The following is an 18,464-nucleotide window of genomic DNA, read 5'->3' as shown; positions in this document are numbered from 1 at the left end:
TGCCTGCATATTATATAAGTCCACTAGATGATATATATGAGATTACCAGAGGGTATTGAGCTCAAAGATAAAGATAAGAAAGGGTCTCGAGACCAAGACTGCATAAGGCTTAACAAATCGCTTTATGGACTGAAACAAAGTGGACGCATGTGGTACAATAGATTAAGCGAGTACCTAGTCAGAGAAGGTTATAAGAATGATCCCATCAGTCCATGTATCTTCATAAAGAAATTTGCAAATGAAGGGTTTGTGATAATAGCAGTATATGTGGATGATTTGAACATCCTTGGAACCTCTGGGGAAATCGCCCAAACAGTCAAATATCTAAAGAAAGAATTCGAGATGAAAGACCTAGGCAAGACAAAATTCTGTTTGGGATTGCAACTTGAGTACGTGAATAATGGAATCCTTGTGCATCAAAAGGCATATACTGAAAAAGTACTCAAGAGATTCAATATGGACCAGGCCCACCCATTGAGCAGCCCAATGGTGGTGAGAAGCCTCGGATTGGATAGTGATCCATTCGGTCCAAAGAAGGATGAGGAAGAAGTTCTCGATCCTGAAGTGCCATACCTTAGTGCCATAGGAGCGTTAATGTACTTGGCTAGCCACACTAGACCAGACATATGTTTTGCCGTGAACCTCCTTTGCCTAAATTTAGTTCATGATCAACCCAAAGGCACTAGAAAGGTTTGAAGGAAGGTTTGGTTAAATTTTAAATTCTATTCTTCCTATGTTTGTTTATTTGGGTTTTATTCTATACTGATCTAACCAAAGAAGGTCTAGTTTGCTTTGGTTTAGTTTGTTTTGCTGATGCAGGTAAAATCAGATTATGGCATGGTCAATAGATAGGAACTACGTGTGGCTTGATCCCTTCCAAGGGTACGTAGGCAGCCTTCTTCAAGGCGCAGCTACTACAACATCAAAGACCATCATATGAGGAGACAACACAGCCTGTATCGCTCAGCTCAAGGACGGCTACATCAAGGGAGATCGGACGAAGCACATTCTAACAAAGTTCTTCTTCACGCATGACTTGCAAAGGGATGGAGAAGTTCGAGTGGTACAAGTTCGATCCAGCGACAACTCAGCCGATCTCTTTACCAAGGCATTACCAACATCGACATTGAGGAAGCTCACGCATCAAATTGGAATGCGGAGACTTAAGGACTTGCAGGGATGACCAAAACAGGGGGAGTAATACGTGCTGTACTCTTTTTCCTTAACCATGGTTTTGTCCCAATGGGTTTTCCTGGTAAGGTTTTAATGAGGCAGCATCCCCAAGCGTATTACTGAGATCCTTTGGCATCTACACGGTTATGTCATCCAAGGGGGAGTGTTATAAACCACATGTTGGATGGACTCCATAACCGTGGACCTTATGCATATTCTAGAAGGCCCATGTCCATGTCCTAGAAGGCCCATGCCCATGTTCTTGAAGATTCTCCTTATGACGGCCTATATTGTACTTAGTGGGCTTTTGGGCTTTAGGGTTTACTAACCCAATGAGGATTTGTCTTCTCTCATTATGTATATATATGTAACGAATTTCATTCATGAATACATAGAAAAACAATAAGTTTACAACAATTAGTTAGTTCTTGTCCACTCGACTTGATGCCACGTAGACAATTAACTAACTTACCAAACGATGTCGTTTTAGTGTGATGTTTTTTTCTTCACTCAAATTTAAGAGGGAAATTTAACTATACTTGATTAATAATGATATGGATATAATCATTGAAGTTCTACCAGTTTTTTTTTTCTTTTTTTTTTCTCTCTCACAATAAATATACAATTAGTTGAATTCAACAAACATTTATTCTTCGTTTATTTTATATTTTCAGAAATACTAATAAATTCAGCAAAAACTTGAATTTTTTTCTTTTCTTACGTCATCTCCATTATTTGCATGGCATAAGATAAGACCATGTATATAAGTGATATTTTTAAAGTATCACAAGCCCATAAATTATTTTTATATGGAAAAAACAATTAGAATGGGTCTGATCAGTATTAATCCCGTGATACTTTTGATACTAGTATCATCTGACGTAACATCTCCTGATTGGTCTCGTTTGCCAAAAGCAGGAGAAAAAAAAATATTAAACAAATATTATAAATAATACTAAAAATTCTTAATGATACTTGATGAATTCACCTATGATCATACTCAACTAAATTGCAAAAAAAAATATATATATATATATATATATATATATATATATATATTTTGGTCAACATTGCGATATTATATTCCAAGGAAAGAAGATGTTTACACTACTTTCTCCGGCAATTTTGTTTTTTTCTTGAGATAAGTCTCTCCTCCAGTAGAATATGCCATTGCAAGACAGATCAAGACAATAGCGCAATGTCTTAAAATCTGAATATAAAATAAAAATCAGATAGCGTGGACCAAATCCTTGCAAGAATCAACTAAAAAATGTAACTCGCATGCAACTCTCTTCTCTTATTAAAAATTTTCACCATAATAACAACATATTAAGAAACAAAGACAACGTGGTGACTTAAAAACATGGAAAAATTAAAACACCAAAAGTGGGGACTCAAAACATGAAGAAACAAAAGAGAAGAGACAACAAACTTGAAGAAACAAGGCCATTAACTCCGAATGCAAAAGCTCCTGAGTTAGTGGCCAGAGAATAGCTACCACCTGGTGTGTTTGTAGTGAGGACGGCAACAAGCCAAATATCATCAGAACCAATACCAACTCCAGTGAACTTAGAATCATTCAAGTTCTTGGTTAAGACAAGGGCGAAACTGCTCAAGTCAGGGGTCGTATCATGCTTAGGAGCACAAACTTGCATTATCGAACCGTCTCTGGTTACGTTTGTGTTGAGGCTGCATTTAGCGAGGAGGTTAGGGAAATTTGGGATTCCAGGATCTGTTCCAGGGACTGAAGCTGAGCCAGTGGTGTTTGTGCAGGGTTGGTTCTTTAATTGGTCTGCGATTTCTTCTGCGAGACATTCTGCGTTTTTGTTCTTTGTTAAGGTTCTGAGGTTTACTGATGTTCTGTATTGGTTGAATACTTTAAAAAGAAGTTCTTCTCCATCTGTGGATTTCAAAAACAGAACACCAAAACAAAAACAAAAAAACCAACTTTTCAGATAAAGATGTAGATCAAGAAACCATAAATTGAAAAATCAAGAAGATCTTGAAGGAAATGGGAGAGTTACCGGTGTTGGAAAGAACAGGACGATGAAGGGAGAGAAAGACTGAGAGAAGAAACAGTAGATGGAGCTTGGAAATCGCCATTGTTGTAGAGCTTCTTCTTCTTACTTCTTTGATGATTAATTGTTTGGTGGTGATGAATCTTTTCTCTTCTTCTCTCTATTATTTATGAGAGATTTTTAGTTCCTTCCCATTGACTGACTCTTCAAAAGTCGTTGCTTCGGTTTAGTTTTTCTTATCCATTGCCACTCAGACAATTATAACTCACTCATTATGTCGTTTTAATGGGATATTTTTCTCTTCACCCAAATTTAAGAGGGAAATTATGGCCATTTGATAGGGATAGAAGTTCTACCATTTTTTTTTTTTTCAAACACAATTAGTTGAATTTCACAAACATTTATTCTTAATTTATTTATTTTTCAGAAATACAAATTAAATTCAGCAAAAAAAACTTGATTTTTTTTTCCTTTCTTACACTATCTCCATTAATTATATTGGCATGGCATGTTGTTGGCATGAGATAAGAAGAAGCTAAATTGCGAAAGTATATTCTAAGAAAAAAAAAATATCTTTCAATTTTGAATTTTCTTGACATATAAGTCTTTAGTAGAATATGCCATTGCAAGACAGGTGAAGACAAAAGAGCAATGTCTTAAAATCTGAATACAAAATAAAAAAAAAACTGGTGGTGTATGTGACTTGATGAAGATAGGGTGGACCAAATCCTTCCAAAAATCAACTAAAATGCAATTTCATGCAACTCTCTTCTCTTCTCTTTTATCTTCCCCTCTCTTCAAACTCTTCAAGAGACAATCTTTCCTGCGAAAATGGGGGTCTCTGCTGACTGCAGAATCTCCTTCTCTGCCCCGAGCTGCATACGTAGTAGCTCCACGGGCTTGACTAGGCACATTAAGCTTGGCAGCTTCTGCAATGGTGAGCTCATGGGGAAGAAGCTCAACTCGGCTCAGCTTCCAAACATTCGTCTTCGATCTTCTTCTAACTTCTCTCTGAAGAGAATTTCAATGTCTCTAAATAGTGTAGCTGGAGAGAGTAAGGTAACAAGTTTCAACCTTTTTTTGGTTCTGCTTCTTATTCTTCGATCTTCAAGCTAATCAAAAGTGCCCTGCCACTGCATTTGTTTATGTCAACCACCTCCAGGTACACGAACTTGAGACTGAGAAAAGGGATTCAAGGACAGTTGCTTCCATTATTCTTGGAGGTGGAGCAGGAACTCGTCTCTTTCCTCTCACAAAACGCCGCGCCAAGCCTGCTGTTAGTTGCTTATCTGTTGCAAAGTTTCCCATATTGCTGAATTTCCTGCAGCACAATGTATAATTAATCGGGAATATGCGTGTATTGCAGGTTCCTATCGGGGGAGCCTATAGGTTGATAGATGTACCAATGAGCAATTGTATTAACAGCGGAATCAACAAAGTCTACATACTCACACAATATAACTCAGCATCATTGAACAGGCATTTAGCCCGTGCTTACAACTCCAATGGAGTTGGCTTTGGAGATGGCTATGTTGAGGTTTGATATTCTGTCTTCATCATCCGTTACGAGCCAACTGGTTTGATGCATCTGAGGCAATTGTTTTCAGGTTCTTGCGGCCACTCAAACGCCAGGAGAATCTGGTAAAAGGTGGTTCCAAGGTACAGCAGATGCGGTTCGGCAATTCCATTGGCTTTTCGAGGTAGAAATCAGACTTTAAATAGCTTATCATCACATCAAAAACAAGCAGTTCAACAATTCTTTTCATAGGATGCAAGAAGTAAGGACATAGAGGATGTATTGATCCTTTCTGGAGATCACCTCTACAGGATGGATTATATGGATTTTGTACAGGTGAGACAAAATTACTTGAGCCCATGTCCTTCATCAAGAATTAGTTACTCTCGGAGACTCATGCCATGAAATTCAATCTGCAGGATCATCGGCAGAGTGGCGCGGATATAAGCATTTCCTGCATACCAATAGATGACAGGTGAATGCAAAAGAGTAAATAGATCCTTACATTTCTTCCCAAACTTATTCTGCTGAATCAAAGATCATGATTTCTTATAGTCTCTTTCTGTGTTACATGGTAGACGTGCCTCAGATTTTGGGCTTATGAAGATAGATGACAAAGGAAGAGTTATCTCTTTCAGTGAAAAACCTAGAGGAGACGAACTGAAAGCAATGGTATGTTGAAAACTTCATATCTCATCTCGGAACAAAATCTGAAGATTATTCTAACCTCGGGGTATCCTTAGGCAGTAGACACAACTATTTTAGGACTTTCCAAGGAGGAAGCTGAAAAGAAACCATACATAGCGTCCATGGGAGTTTATGTTTTCAAGAAAGAAATACTGTTGAATCTCTTGAGGTAACACCTTTAGTTCTATATTCTGTCCCTGCATTCTTAGAACACTGCAAAACAAATATCATATCTTGCAACTGTTTTTGAAACCAGATGGCGTTTCCCCACGGCAAACGACTTTGGATCAGAGATTATACCCTTCTCAGCTAAAGAATTCTATGTGAATGTCAGTAACATTCAGATTAAGCACACATTTACGTCCAATGTTATATCAAGGGATGATAACAAGATCTTTTGAGCAGGCTTATCTCTTTAATGACTACTGGGAAGATATAGGAACGATAAGATCTTTCTTTGAGGCAAACCTCGCCCTCACTGAGCATGTAAAGACCAATATTCTCCAAGACAATTCTATTTCCAAGATATTGTTCACAATCTATATACTTGTTTTATTAATATCACTTACGTCTACACCTTTTAGCCCGGGGCATTTAGTTTCTACGACGCGGCGAAACCAATTTATACATCAAGGAGAAACCTGCCACCATCAAAAATAGACAACTCTAAGGTAAGTAAAACCAGCCATGGTATTTCCTTCTACTTTTATGTATTTCGGCATTGGTCCACTTTCTTCAGGATTAACTCTTAAGTTCATTACATTTGAAGCTCGTTGATTCGATCATTTCTCATGGAAGCTTCTTAACCAACTGCTTGATTGAGCACAGCATTGTAGGGATTAGATCCAGAGTAGGCAGCAATGTTCAGTTGAAGGTAGGCATAACTTTCTTATTCTAAATCATAATGAAAGGAGTAGACTCTAAGACTGTATGATGATCTAAAATTATGGAAACTCTAGGACACTGTGATGCTTGGGGCAGATTACTACGAAACTGAAGCAGAAGTTGCATCACTACTTGCTGAGGGAAAAGTTCCCATTGGAATAGGAGAGAACACAAAAATTAAGTAAGACTAACTATCAACTTCACATGGTTTACCTTAGAAACAGTTTTCATTTGTGAAGTTTCCTCATTCCTTTTTTCCTGCCTTCTGCTTTTCCCTACAGAGAATGCATAATAGACAAGAATGCTAGAGTCGGGAAGAATGTAATCATCGCAAACTCAGAGGTAAAGTTTTATTTTGTTTAAGAAAGGAAGGGACCCATCAGACATACAATTCTTCTTTAGCTTATCTCATTTCCACTAATGTGACGGTTTGCAGGGAATACAAGAAGCAGATAGGTCATCCGATGGATTTTACATCAGATCTGGCATTACAGTTATCTTGAAGAATTCAATAATTAAAGATGGAGTTGTGATATGATACTTTTAAGTTTTAATTGCGAGAACTAAGAATGCAGAGCATAAAAGTCAAAAACTAAATTATTAAAGAAATTTATTTGATAATGATTGATGACACTTCTCATATACTCTTCCCATGTAATTAGTTAGTTACATTAGGAGCACTGATGGTGTAAAAAATTGAGGAAACAAAGGCAAATATGAAAATTTTATGTACTGGATATTTAAGACTGTACCTACAACATCAGTTCCTCGCAGCTGAACATAAGTTCATTTTCGTATCTTTGCAAGACAAATCTCTCCTCTGCCGTGATCAGATTAGCAACAATGCACTTCCTGTCAGAAAAGGGTTTCCGACCAGCTCTTCCAGCTCGGTGCAGATAATCTGTAACCGTTTGTGGGAGATCAAAGTTGAAGATATGAGTTGTTTCTGGTAGATCAATCCCTCTTGCTGCAATATCAGTAGAAACAAGAAGAAACCCTCCTCCTTGCCTGATTTCCTATGGGAAATCATGGAGGTTAGTAATAAAAAGTAAGCATCTAGGATAATTATCCACAGAAATAGAACCACGTACTGTTAGTGAAGCTGCTCGTGAATTGAAATTCATGTCCCCCTCTAGTAGGAGGATCTCCAGCGAGCCTTTATATGAAGTTTTAAGGAATTCCATTAGTAGAGTTGTAGATGGATCATTTCCAGCCTTTTTTGACTTCTCAGACTGAAAAGAAGAAACAGAAAATAGTGTTAAAATGGTTAGATTAAGTGAAGTAAAAAGGGAAATAGAGGTTTCCAATACCTGCTCCCCTACAAATATGATAGCTGATTCAGGTGCATCAGACTCTAACAAGGCACGCAGTACTTGATGCTTGTTTGTCTTCTCACACATCTGCCAAAGTAGAGATTAGATGTACTAATAGATGCATATCATGAAAAAAGAAGTGGAGCAAGTTATGTCTTACAACAAATCTGTGAAGAAGGCACAACGGCATGGGCATGATTGCACTAACATGAACATGGACAACATCCCTCTGCAGAAAAAAAAAAAAAAGAAGAAGACAACTGACTTGAATTATCATTTGGGTAGTATCTACAGCAGCACAAATCATTTGATTCATAAACCAAATCCCGAACATAGTTGACAGCAACAGAATCATTCATAAGCTAACCTTTGTCCACTTTTGCTGTATACAGTCATGCACAAAATGTTTATGCTGGGGGATGGAAGCACTGGCAAAAACTGTCTGACGTTTATCGCATGAAGAAAACGATGTCAAAAGCTTCCGCACAGAACCGACTTGTTTCGATGAGTAGAATAAGAAATCAACCTATCAAGTGACCATTCAAATATATTCCTGGGTGAGAAAATGTTCCGAGCATGATGTTAAAAATGCAGAACAGCCTCAATCATTTTTTATGGAGAATAAGCTGAAAGTTGAGAAAGTTTTTACCTCATCTACAACAAGAACTTTCACCGAGTCAAGTCTAAATATGTGTTTTTCTAGCATGTGACACAGACTTGCTACCGTAGCGACCAAAATTGCTGGTGGCTCAGCCTGAAAGATCAAGAAACCTTTTGAGTAACCTAATATGGTCGAGTTAATAAGAAACCGCCATGTCAAAGTCTAACCTTTAGCCAGCTTTTGTGCCTTCTTAGCGTCCCTCCATCTAAAAGAGCCATTACCGTACACCCTTTCACATCGATCTCCGATTTTGCAGCCAACATTCGAGCAACTTTTGTAACCTAAACCAAAAGAAGCATCACTTACAATCATGTCATAAAAAAGATCAAGGCGAATGAAGATTAAAAATCAATGCCTACTAGTACACTTACTTGCATACCGAGCTCCCGAGTGGGAACAACAATAACAGCTTGCACAGAAGATCGTTGAGGATTTATAAGAGAGAATATGAGTAACAGGTAAGTCAATGTCTTTCCTGAACCTGTCTAAGATTACCCAAAAACATACCAATGTTTAACCAAAACAGATAATCAAAAAGAGAGAAACATAAATTGAGGATAAGGATTAGAGAAAGGACTTGAGCATGGAGGATGCAATCACGGCCTGTGAACAAAGTAGGAAGAGCTTCTCTTTGAATATCCGTGGGAGAGATAAACCCAATCTCCTCCATTCTGCACAGTTTTTTCAAAATTATTTCACAAATTTCGAATTTCACCGGAAGAAAAAAAAGTTGTGAAACGAAGCTTGCCTGTGCAAGATATGCTCGGGGACAAAACCTTGGCAGATTTTACGTAGAGTCAAAGCAGCTGTGTCAGTAGCACTATTGCTTTCGATTTCAGAGCTAGTTTCGGCGACGGCTTGGAGGTTGATAATCCGAGAGTTGGAGGAGGTTTTGAGAGCTCTGCTAGTGGAAGTAGAGTGGAAGAAACTGGGCTTTAGTGTTGAGAAGAGGGGAGGATTAAAGGGTGAGATTTTAGGGAAGAAAGCGAGATGAGGAACATTAAGAAGCTGGGACGCCATTTTTGAGTTTGAGCACCTCCGGAGCAAAGGTGAAATCGGCAACGAAGGATAACGATTTTTTTTTTTTTTTTTTAAATAAAAAACTCTTTTACATGTCAAATTTAATGCTTTTTTTTTTGTTGGAATTTACAATTTTATTGTCGACTAATTTGCTAGTTTCTGATGGTCGTAGACGCATAATGTTAATGATATTCAAATTACAAACACAAAAAAAAGCCGAAGTTGGAACTACAAAACATGAACCTGTTCACTGTACAAACAAGACTGATCATAGTACATGTCATGAATATTTTCTTATGAACCCTCTACAGATCATAAACCTGTTTCAAAGAAATAATGGTTCATACGAAAAAATAATTAGTTTGATAACCTAATCTAACTTACTATTTACTTGTTTTTTTTTTTTACTCCACTTTTCTATGGTTTTGTACCATTGCCACTGGAAAACCAAGCTGACGAGTCTTATTAGACCACCGAACATAACTTCAATGAGAGCAAGCCAAAACGATCCCTGAGGGGACATGCCGGTGCTAGCAATTGATAGTAAGAAGCCAATAAAATGGCATGTCACTGTGAATTTTCCAGCTTTGATTCCATCAAAACATATCTTGGCTACTTCATTGGTTTTCATTGAGCCAGATGATGCGGCTATGATTGAAGTTAGCTCTGGCCTCTTCTTCAGTTCTAAGATCCCAAACAACAAAAATCAATTAATCTTTCACCACGAATCTGAAACATACATATATATCTGGACAAAAGAACTCAGAGCAGCAATCAATTGTGTTATACTTCAGTCGCAGTTTTTTCACGTGATATATGATTACCAAGATAAGAGACAACACAAGTAGGAGTAAAATTTTACTCTTAATGTGTTTTGTAACTCAGGACTATATACACTTTTATGTAGTCTGTCTACAACTCTTACTGAACCAGATCTGGCAACTAATCTGGAAGTTAATTGAGTCATCCACTCAGTATAACGAGGCGTCTAAGTGTCAATCCACGATCCTAGATTATGTTTTCATGTGGTATAGTATGTCATATCTTACATACCCATGATGAATAAATTTATCAAAAAAAGGAAAAGAGTCATTGTTTACCTTCTTCAAACCCGGGTGTATCAGTGTCAGGAGGAAACAAGAGAGTCACATGAATGTCATCAGAAATAACTTCTTGCTGCAATGCTTGCGCTAAACCCTGAAGCCCAAACTTGCTTGCTGAATATGCAGTGTAACCATAGATACCTGCCTGAAAACATAAAAAAAAAAAAAACACGATACATCACAAAGTCTATCTGCAAAAATGCATCTCTCCACTTCCACAAGTGCTTCCATTTTCACAAACTTAATTTAACAATTACCAAACTGTAGGCAAGCTTGGTTTAAATTCTTGGAAGAAAAGTTGAGAGAATCTTGACTAGAGCCTAGAACCATGGATAGGTCATCTAGTTTGAACTTAAAACCCTTGATCTCTCTCCATTGCATTAAAGTTAACCTCGAAATCTCGAACCGCATAATTCTCAAGCTAGCTAAATCTGTTTTCTTGCATTCTTGCAGTGACCATAATCAATAGAAACTTGACTTGATTGCACAATCTATCAAAAAGGCTTCACATGACTAATCAAGTGTGCTAGTTACAATGCCTAAATTCCTTGATCTACTCTGAGACTATGATACAGCGGTAGAGTGAGTGAGAGACGAACCTGACCAGCTTGAGAGGACACAAGAGAAATGGAAGCAGGACCACGACCTTCCCTTGCTTTCATAGCAGGCAAAGCAGCCTTAATCACATTGAAGCTCCCAACCAGATTCACATCAATCATGAACTTAACCTCCTCAGGACTCTGTTTCTCAAGCTCTTTCCCAATAAACACGCCTTGATTAACAATCAACACATCGATCGGCCCCGATTCGTCAACCGCCTTCGAAACGGCGTCGTAATCGCGAACGTCGGCAGAGAACGTAGCGACCTCAACACCGGTAGCTAGCTGGATGGATCGTTTGGCTTCGGCGAGGTTTTCAGTTGAACGGGCGAGGATGGAGACTTTAGCGCCTTCGGAGACGGCACTGTGAGCGAGAGCGAGTCCGATTCCGCTTGATCCACCGGTGATGAATACGTGACGGGACTTGATGGGAATTTTGACGGATCTTGGCCGTACGATGAAAGCTAAGATGATGAGGAGAGAAACGAGGAAGAGGATGAAGAAAAGGAAGAGAGAAGAAATTGCCGCCATTGAAACGAAACGCTACAAAAGCTCGGTGGTTATTGGCTCATCGAAGAAAATTAAGACCATAACGAAAATATTTTTAATTAAATCACCGAAATATTAAGGAATCTTACTATTATTTGATTTTTTTTTTGGACAAACTATTATTTACTAAATTAAGGAAAAGAATCTTGTATTGAATCCACCGCCATTTATATCATAAATTATGAATATTTTAGAGCAATAAGCCAATAATCAACAGAATGTTGTAGTGGAATCTTCTTCAATATATTTTAACTTTGGTACTTTCAAGTTTGAGTAGTATAATCGTTATTCGTTGTAAAAAAAAAAAAAAAACTTTGGTGCTCTCATGGTTTGTTGATTGATATTATAAGTTAACCTTATATTATCTTTGTTTGTTACAAGTTTGATTACTCTTTAGTTATGTTAATGAGTCTGTCTATATGTAGGCTTTTATTACTTTCTTTTGATTTTTGCGCCTTTGAATATTTGCATTATTTTTTTTTTTTGTCTTCATTGAATTTGTCTGAAGAAAGAAAGAAAATATGTGAATATGTGATGTATATTATGGAAAAATCAAGTGATTTTAATGGAAAGTGTCATCATATAGTTTTGCTATTATTAGAAATACTAATGGCATATAAAAAGAGAGAGAGAGAGAGAGAGAGAGAGATTGGCATGTGAGTGGCAGGACAGAAGGTGTGTGAGCTTGTGACAGTCTTTTGGACCTCTTTAGATCTGACTTTTTTTTATATATATATTCAGACAGTGTGGCAAACTCTTGTGATGTCCCAAAGATATTGATTGATTGGAGAGAGAGAGAGAGAGAGAGACATGGAACATTTGCTAATCTCACATGGGGCTTGTCTTTACACATTCCTCTATCAATCTAGTAGTAATCAACGAAAAACAAAGGCACAAATTTGATTTTCATTCAATCCTTAAAAGATTACAAATGGAGGAAAAGTTAGTGCATCTCTAAAATGACAAGAAAGAGTTACATAAAAGCAAGAACAAACTTGGAACATATCTCCAAGACCTTCCTTATACAATAATCCTTTTATTGTTCGCTGAATTTACAAACAAATCAATCTTATGCATCTAATTTAAAATTATATGAATTGATCACACAGAAGAATATTTGTTAAAATTAATCAGGTGTAGATAGATGATGCATCTCTGTAGGTTCTTCCTGGGATAGAAGCATGAACATTAGTGTTCATGTTGCTCTTGTTGTTGTTGTTGTGAGTGGTGACAGTACTTCTTGAGTTCTCATGATTCTGCTGATGATACTCTTGTCTGTTTTGATGAAGAGAGTGTTGTTGCTTGGCGCTGAAGGAACTATACCTTCCTTGCTTTTGATGATGATGAGGTCTTCTTCTAGGCTGAGACGATTTAGGGATGAACACACCAGTCCCTTTGCTCTGTTCTTGTTGATACATATATGGAGCCGTTTGGTAACCTCCTCTGAACAAACCCTGTTTCCACAAAGATTCAAGAAACACAGTTAGAGATGGAGAGCGAGAAAGAGAAAGAGAAAGGGTGTGGACAGAGGAACAAACCTGGAATGAGAGAGAGGAGGAGGAGGAAGACAGAGAAACAGGGTTTAAGTGTTCATCTTCATCCATGATGAGAAGGGAGATTTGTTTGCTTATGTCTGCAAAGAAGACATCATCATCAAGCTCTAACTCCATAGCCATAGCTCTTAGCTTTCCAAGTTTCTTGAGACTTGGTTGTTTTGTAAGACAAGTCTTGTGTGTGTGTTTTTTATTGGGTTTGCTTCAAGTGGAGTTCGAGGGAATGTTGAAAGAGTCAAATAAATAGGCAAGAGATTGGCATTTAGAGAGATATAGAGACTAAGAGAGAGAGAGGGAAGGGCATGTGGGTGGGAGAGTAGGGCCAGAGAAAAGAAAGAAACTTTTTTTTAACAATTGTAAATCTAATCTGGCTAAGTCCCCACTCAACACAACATGAAGGACAGAAGGAGGTTGTGCATTGATGTTATCCAGTTGTTACATTTTTTTTAAAGATAGAATCAAAGTTCACACACAACCCATATCCACTCTGTTTTTGTTACATTTAACATCATTAGATGTGTCACATATTAACCAAAAACTTTGATATAGCTTTTACCAAATTACTACCAATAGAACTGAAGAGAACCAACACTTATTTAGGATGCAAGAACTATCATGGCAAAAAAAAAAAAACTCTCTTTGATAGGGCCTAAGGAAATCTTTGTTATGGCTATAAGATCCTCGAACAGCCACATCCGAAGACAGTTTGTGGTTGGCAATTGAGGAAATGGACAATGATCAATTTGGATTTGGGAAAGAGAAAGAGAGAGAAAATCTATATAACTCATTGATATGATATGGTTTTGAGGATAGTGTTTGAGTGAAGTAGGGTCACACACCAATCCTACTTCATAAAATCGATTTCCCAAGTGAAAGCTTGATGGTCTATATATTATTATACATAAACAATTATATCTATTTTCTTTTGACATATCACTATTCTTTATGAAAATTTGATGTTTACTCATTTTGTTGGTCTTTGATTTTTGATAGCATGTTCCCAACTCTTGACCTTTCAATGGTGATAATGAACAAAAGAAGTCGTAGAACTACCTTATCTCTTTACCCATACTACGTTTCAAAAGACTAGTTTTAAAGTCTCTATGATCTAGTGAAAAGAAAAGTGCAAGCAAGTATAGCCACAAATAGAAGAAGATAAAAAGAAATATAAAAAGATAAGTTTAAACCAACAAATACAACCACAAGTGATGCATAAAATGCCTTTCCAAAAAAAATGAGAATAGTCTTTTGACTCTTTGTTTCATTTTGGTGTTGTTGGCGTCTACTACTCCAACGGATGAACAATGTAGTTGCAAAACTTGCAATTGGCGTTTGTACCGGCTGGTTTTAATAACCACATTTTGGTTAATGCTAAATCCGAAAACACGTTAGGTTTTATGTAATTTCTCATTACTATTTCATGTTAACTCTATATGTTAAGTTACAGAACTCAGAGCTCCTTTTATCTGAAATCGCAGGTAGAATCCTGATCATATGAACCATTAAGAAAACAATCTCAGACACAGATTGATCTTTTTTCAGGCTTTAAACTTTTTCTTGTCACAGAGGTCACATCTTCGAGTTTAAGAACAAATCATATAAACTCGTCTGTTTGGAGTCATTTTTTGTTCATCACGCAGTAAAATTCTGCAATCACAGCTATAAACGACAAAACAAACAAAACAAGGACCAAAAATAAGAACTGGACAAGTCAAGCTGCCCAATTATCTCAATGGATCTAAAAGCTGCCATCAGAGGGTTTCTCTGTGTATTCATGCTCCAATGGCTGTATCCATGTCTGTAACACCATCGGCTCCTTTGAAAACAACTCTTACCTTCGTTGAGCACGACTCTTTCTCGTTGTTCTTTAGGGCTGTCCCAAACACATGGATAGTGTCCTTCTGGACTCTTCCCATGAGGTCATAGAGCGGCTTGCTTAGCTTTGGTCTGTGAAACTCTTCTAGAACCGGAGGTGCCTGCATGTAGAGAGTGTTTTCCCCGTGCTTAACACTTGCTTTTGACAATAGAAGCTTCGGATGATCTTCAAGCATCTCAATGAACTAGGAGAAAGAAAAACAAAACATGAGCAAATGGTAAAGAATTGAGACGTTACATGGACAAACAAAGCGCATACTTTGGCACGAGTAAATTAAGATATAGCTAAAAGGACAGAAAAGCCTGGAGAAGGCGAGAAGACTATACAAAATATCAGCCACGTATCTATACAGGGATGAAAGTAAATGCATCAATGGAGATAGTAGCAGAGAAGATAATGTAGCATGAATGAAGCAATACATGAGTATGAAAATCAAGATAATCGTGGTATTAAAAAGACAATGAGATGATAATGCGAGAGGAAGGACCTTTGATAAAGTGACTGAGGTGTCCAGCTCAATCAGAATGCCCGGACCACATACAAGACAGTCGGTGTCCCTCTCGAACTTCGTCACTTCAGTGTAAAGACCCTCTCCACCGTTATACCTTGCGAAAATGAAAACCAACCAAAATGCAACATTGAATTATTTGTAAATTCATATATTTAATTTTTAGTAGAAAAGCTGTACTCCGAACACTAGCAAGTAAGGTAGAAAGAAAGAAATAAACCATACGTCAAATAATTTACAAGTGTTTTGCTGCATGCAGACACAATCTTCAAGGTTTCAAGCGCACAAGCTGCAGATATAATTGCATTGGTGGAAGCAATCGCCGGTATTATGTTTTTAACCACACCCTATACAATAAAACAATCGTCTTCTCATAATTTCTTCATGAATACAACAACTAGCATATGGATTTCATTGTCCATGTTTAAACGGTCACCGGTACTTCAGCCGAGAACTGGAAATTTTAGAAAGTGAACACAAAGAAAAAGCGAGGATGGTTACATACTTGTGTGAGAGAGTATGTGACACCTGGAATTCCAAAAAGCTCAGCTCTCCTGATAGCCTGTGAAGTAATGGCAAATATGAAATAAACCCTTATTAAAAAACCATAGCATAAACAAGTAAAAGAATGACTAACCTCATCATAGACCCACTTCATATGTTCTGGCTCATCAGGATCAAAGGTTTTTCCATGATGAACCTGCAGGAAGAATCGACTTTACCATGAATAAACCAAATACATATTCAATAGGAAAGAAGAGTCTCTTTCAGAGAGACTACACAAAGAATCCATTCACATACCGCTTCCCACTGAATTAGATGAGCATATTCAATGCAATGAGCTGCATTCCTAGGAGTTTCTGCAAGAGTGCACAACGGAAACTTCACTTGAGGTGGGAAAAGATAAATAGTGCACTCAAAACAGGGTGTAACTCCAGGCAAGATAACTCTAGCATGACCCTTGAAACCTTCAGTTCCCCCATCTACCATCGGCTTGATTGTTTCTCTTTTCGGAGTATCATCTTCATTATACTCTACATTTCACAAGCACATGAGCAGACAGAGGACTTCAAAAAGCCGAGGCATAAAGAGTTTTGGGTAGACTGTTTAAAGGTAAAAGAATTTCCATACCAAGAAACCCACAAGCAACCCCATTGATGTATTTGCGAGCTTCGATAGAATCAAGACCAAGGGCAATGATATTAAAATCGCTATAAAACTCAATCTCTTTGTCTTCTATACGTGAAAAATGCGGCACAATCTCCACTCCACTCACTCTCTCCATGACACGCTTTGCTGCAACCTCTGCCTTAGGCTTTCCTACATCTTCAAGCCTAAAACAACAAGACCCATCAGAATCAACCAAATTTCAATTCCCACTAACAATTTCACAAACATACCACACAAGAGACACACACAGGGAACATAATGGATCAATTCTAAGGGTTTCTAGTGGTAAACCAAAGAGACAAAAGAAGGAGAAAATTACCTGAATAGGAACTGACGATTGAGATTAGTAACCTCAATACGGTCCATATCAATCACATCGAGATTACGAAAACCCGAAAGAGCCAAATCCTTGAGAAGCTCACAACCTAATCCACCAGCACCAACCACCAAAATTCTCACATAATCCCTTATGTCATCTCTCAGCTGTATACAAACAAACACTCATCTCAGAAAACCCACAAAAACGATACAGAAAAAACCCGAAGAAGGGATTGAGGAAAAAAGGCGTTTACGTCGGGTCCGGGAAAGAAGCCGGGGTCAACGAGATTCCCATGACGGAGAAGAAGCTTGTCAAGGTCTCTAGTCTTACTTTGAGGAACTTGAGGAGGAACATCGAGATCAGCCATTGAAACCGAGAGAGTGGCGATTCACGGAGATTGATCACGGAGGAGAGAGCTCAAAGACTTAAAGCCGACACACTGCCACAGAGCTCCGAAACTTGTATTGGCTTCTCTTTGAGCCGACCCTTATAGTTATTGGGTCAATAATGGGCTTGGCCCATAGCTATATTATATTAGGAAAAACACCTTTTATTTAGATCTTGATTTAATATCCCTTGGTTTAATTTGGACATTTTTTAAAGGTTTTTTTTAAAGACTAGGTTATAACCCCCGCATATACTTTTATTGATTGTTTTAATATATTTTTGGGCTATGTAATCAATTAATTACAATCATTTTTCATTTTTAAATTCTTTTTAGCATAAATGTTGTTTTATTCATATTTTTAGTATCATTTATATTGGTTAAAAATTTGTTTTAATAAAAAAAGCTCATAGGATAGAACTTGTTATAAAACATATTATAAATATGATGTGTCATATTTTACTCAAGTATATAAAAAAAGACTTCAAAATTTTAGTAATTAAAATGATCTAATATCCGAACATCAAACTTGAAACATAAAAAATTACCAATCAACATTTAAATGAAAAGAAACAAATGAATAAACTTACACATGTTATATGTATATATTGTATATCTTTTTTTATTTTATTTTCATATACCTACCTCTTGATTGATTATTCTATTCATTTTTTTTATCCCAATTATAAAATTTCTATTTTTCTTGCTTCAATTTATTGCCATTCTTTCAATTTTGTTAATAATTTATTTTAAATAACAAACTGAATCAAGACAAACCAAATTAAAATGAACCGAAATGAGTTTGATTAGAGACTTGATGTTTTATTAAAATTGAAATAACCGAATGAAATTTAACTCGAAATCAAACTAAAATGCTGACCCCTAACTGTGATTAAGAAGGGATATTGACAAATATAGTGAGACTAATAATGGTATTAGTAAAGACACTCATTTAAGATTTAAGAAGACTCTAGTATGGTAAGAAGCTTTGCTATGGGAAATACTCTCAGAGGAAAAGAGGGGCTGTCGTTTTGTTTGTTAAAGAGTTATACTATGTTTTCGTACTTGTCCATTATACTACCATACTGGGTTATGCAATAAAATCTTACATTAAGTCAATATACATTGA

General features: G+C 37.1%; 7 protein-coding genes across 9 annotated transcripts in view; 1 reads left to right on the top strand and 6 right to left on the bottom strand.

Annotated features, from left to right (window-relative positions):
* The window catches only part of LOC9310006 (uncharacterized GPI-anchored protein At5g19250), a 2,603-nt gene extending 1,076 nt beyond the window's left edge, over nucleotides 1–1,527 (bottom strand). Inside the window, exon 1 of the mRNA XM_021020160.1 lies at nucleotides 1,503–1,527. Within this exon, the coding sequence (XP_020875819.1) occupies nucleotides 1,503–1,527 (25 nt within the window). The remainder of the gene's footprint in view (nucleotides 1–1,502) is intronic.
* Nucleotides 1,528–2,437: 910 nt separating this feature from the next.
* LOC110227259 (uncharacterized GPI-anchored protein At5g19240-like) lies at nucleotides 2,438–3,411 on the bottom strand. Its single transcript, XM_021020893.1, has 2 exons — nucleotides 3,198–3,411; nucleotides 2,438–3,073 (listed from the first exon to the last, which is right to left on the bottom strand). Exons 1-2 carry the CDS (start codon nucleotides 3,274–3,276, stop codon nucleotides 2,568–2,570), a joined length of 585 nt encoding a protein of 194 aa, XP_020876552.1. The 5' UTR covers nucleotides 3,277–3,411; the 3' UTR covers nucleotides 2,438–2,567.
* Nucleotides 3,412–3,951: 540 nt separating this feature from the next.
* LOC9307942 (glucose-1-phosphate adenylyltransferase large subunit 1, chloroplastic) lies at nucleotides 3,952–6,919 on the top strand. The gene is made up of 15 exons (XM_002873892.2): nucleotides 3,952–4,250; nucleotides 4,354–4,467; nucleotides 4,558–4,728; nucleotides 4,799–4,891; nucleotides 4,960–5,043; nucleotides 5,127–5,182; nucleotides 5,286–5,379; nucleotides 5,451–5,563; nucleotides 5,651–5,723; nucleotides 5,800–5,880; nucleotides 5,979–6,065; nucleotides 6,164–6,268; nucleotides 6,354–6,460; nucleotides 6,561–6,621; nucleotides 6,716–6,919. Exons 1-15 carry the CDS (start codon nucleotides 4,023–4,025, stop codon nucleotides 6,815–6,817), a joined length of 1,569 nt encoding a protein of 522 aa, XP_002873938.1. The 5' UTR covers nucleotides 3,952–4,022; the 3' UTR covers nucleotides 6,818–6,919.
* LOC9307941 (DEAD-box ATP-dependent RNA helicase 58, chloroplastic) lies at nucleotides 6,493–9,408 on the bottom strand. 3 transcript variants are annotated; one of them, XM_021020891.1, is made up of 11 exons: nucleotides 9,002–9,273; nucleotides 8,831–8,924; nucleotides 8,625–8,738; nucleotides 8,421–8,534; nucleotides 8,242–8,346; nucleotides 7,960–8,118; nucleotides 7,753–7,821; nucleotides 7,590–7,679; nucleotides 7,371–7,511; nucleotides 7,032–7,295; nucleotides 6,493–6,554 (listed from the first exon to the last, which is right to left on the bottom strand). In XM_021020891.1, exons 1-10 carry the CDS (start codon nucleotides 9,271–9,273, stop codon nucleotides 7,032–7,034), a joined length of 1,422 nt encoding a protein of 473 aa, XP_020876550.1. In that variant the 3' UTR covers nucleotides 6,493–6,554. The 3 variants fall into 3 exon arrangements, with proteins under 3 accessions (XP_020876550.1, XP_020876551.1, XP_020876549.1); XM_021020892.1 differs by lacking the exon at nucleotides 6,493–6,554 and having other exon boundaries at nucleotides 6,875–7,295; nucleotides 8,625–8,734; nucleotides 9,002–9,325; XM_021020890.1 differs by lacking the exon at nucleotides 6,493–6,554 and having other exon boundaries at nucleotides 6,904–7,295; nucleotides 9,002–9,408.
* Nucleotides 9,409–9,484: 76 nt separating this feature from the next.
* Nucleotides 9,485–11,557, bottom strand: LOC9307940 (3-dehydrosphinganine reductase TSC10B). Its single transcript, XM_002871825.2, has 3 exons — nucleotides 10,976–11,557; nucleotides 10,374–10,521; nucleotides 9,485–9,957 (listed from the first exon to the last, which is right to left on the bottom strand). Exons 1-3 carry the CDS (start codon nucleotides 11,504–11,506, stop codon nucleotides 9,644–9,646), a joined length of 993 nt encoding a protein of 330 aa, XP_002871871.1. The 5' UTR covers nucleotides 11,507–11,557; the 3' UTR covers nucleotides 9,485–9,643.
* An 857-nt stretch (nucleotides 11,558–12,414) lies between these two features.
* On the bottom strand, nucleotides 12,415–13,516 carry LOC9307939 (probable myosin light chain kinase DDB_G0284661). The gene is made up of 2 exons (XM_002871824.2): nucleotides 13,063–13,516; nucleotides 12,415–12,978 (listed from the first exon to the last, which is right to left on the bottom strand). Exons 1-2 carry the CDS (start codon nucleotides 13,198–13,200, stop codon nucleotides 12,655–12,657), a joined length of 462 nt encoding a protein of 153 aa, XP_002871870.1. The 5' UTR covers nucleotides 13,201–13,516; the 3' UTR covers nucleotides 12,415–12,654.
* Nucleotides 13,517–14,579: 1,063 nt separating this feature from the next.
* Nucleotides 14,580–17,421, bottom strand: LOC9310005 (NEDD8-activating enzyme E1 catalytic subunit). Its single transcript, XM_002871823.2, has 9 exons — nucleotides 17,204–17,421; nucleotides 16,951–17,114; nucleotides 16,593–16,795; nucleotides 16,263–16,495; nucleotides 16,099–16,161; nucleotides 15,967–16,023; nucleotides 15,687–15,808; nucleotides 15,441–15,558; nucleotides 14,580–15,137 (listed from the first exon to the last, which is right to left on the bottom strand). Exons 1-9 carry the CDS (start codon nucleotides 17,315–17,317, stop codon nucleotides 14,850–14,852), a joined length of 1,362 nt encoding a protein of 453 aa, XP_002871869.1. The 5' UTR covers nucleotides 17,318–17,421; the 3' UTR covers nucleotides 14,580–14,849.
* Between the last annotated feature and the right edge of the window lie 1,043 nt (nucleotides 17,422–18,464).

This window comes from Arabidopsis lyrata (assembly GCF_000004255.2).
Source record: "Arabidopsis lyrata subsp. lyrata unplaced genomic scaffold ARALYscaffold_6, whole genome shotgun sequence".
In the NCBI taxonomy this organism is placed as follows: domain Eukaryota; kingdom Viridiplantae; phylum Streptophyta; class Magnoliopsida; order Brassicales; family Brassicaceae; genus Arabidopsis; species Arabidopsis lyrata.
The sequence above is the reverse complement of the archived record's forward strand: the minus strand, read 5'-3'. Positions and strand labels throughout refer to the sequence as shown.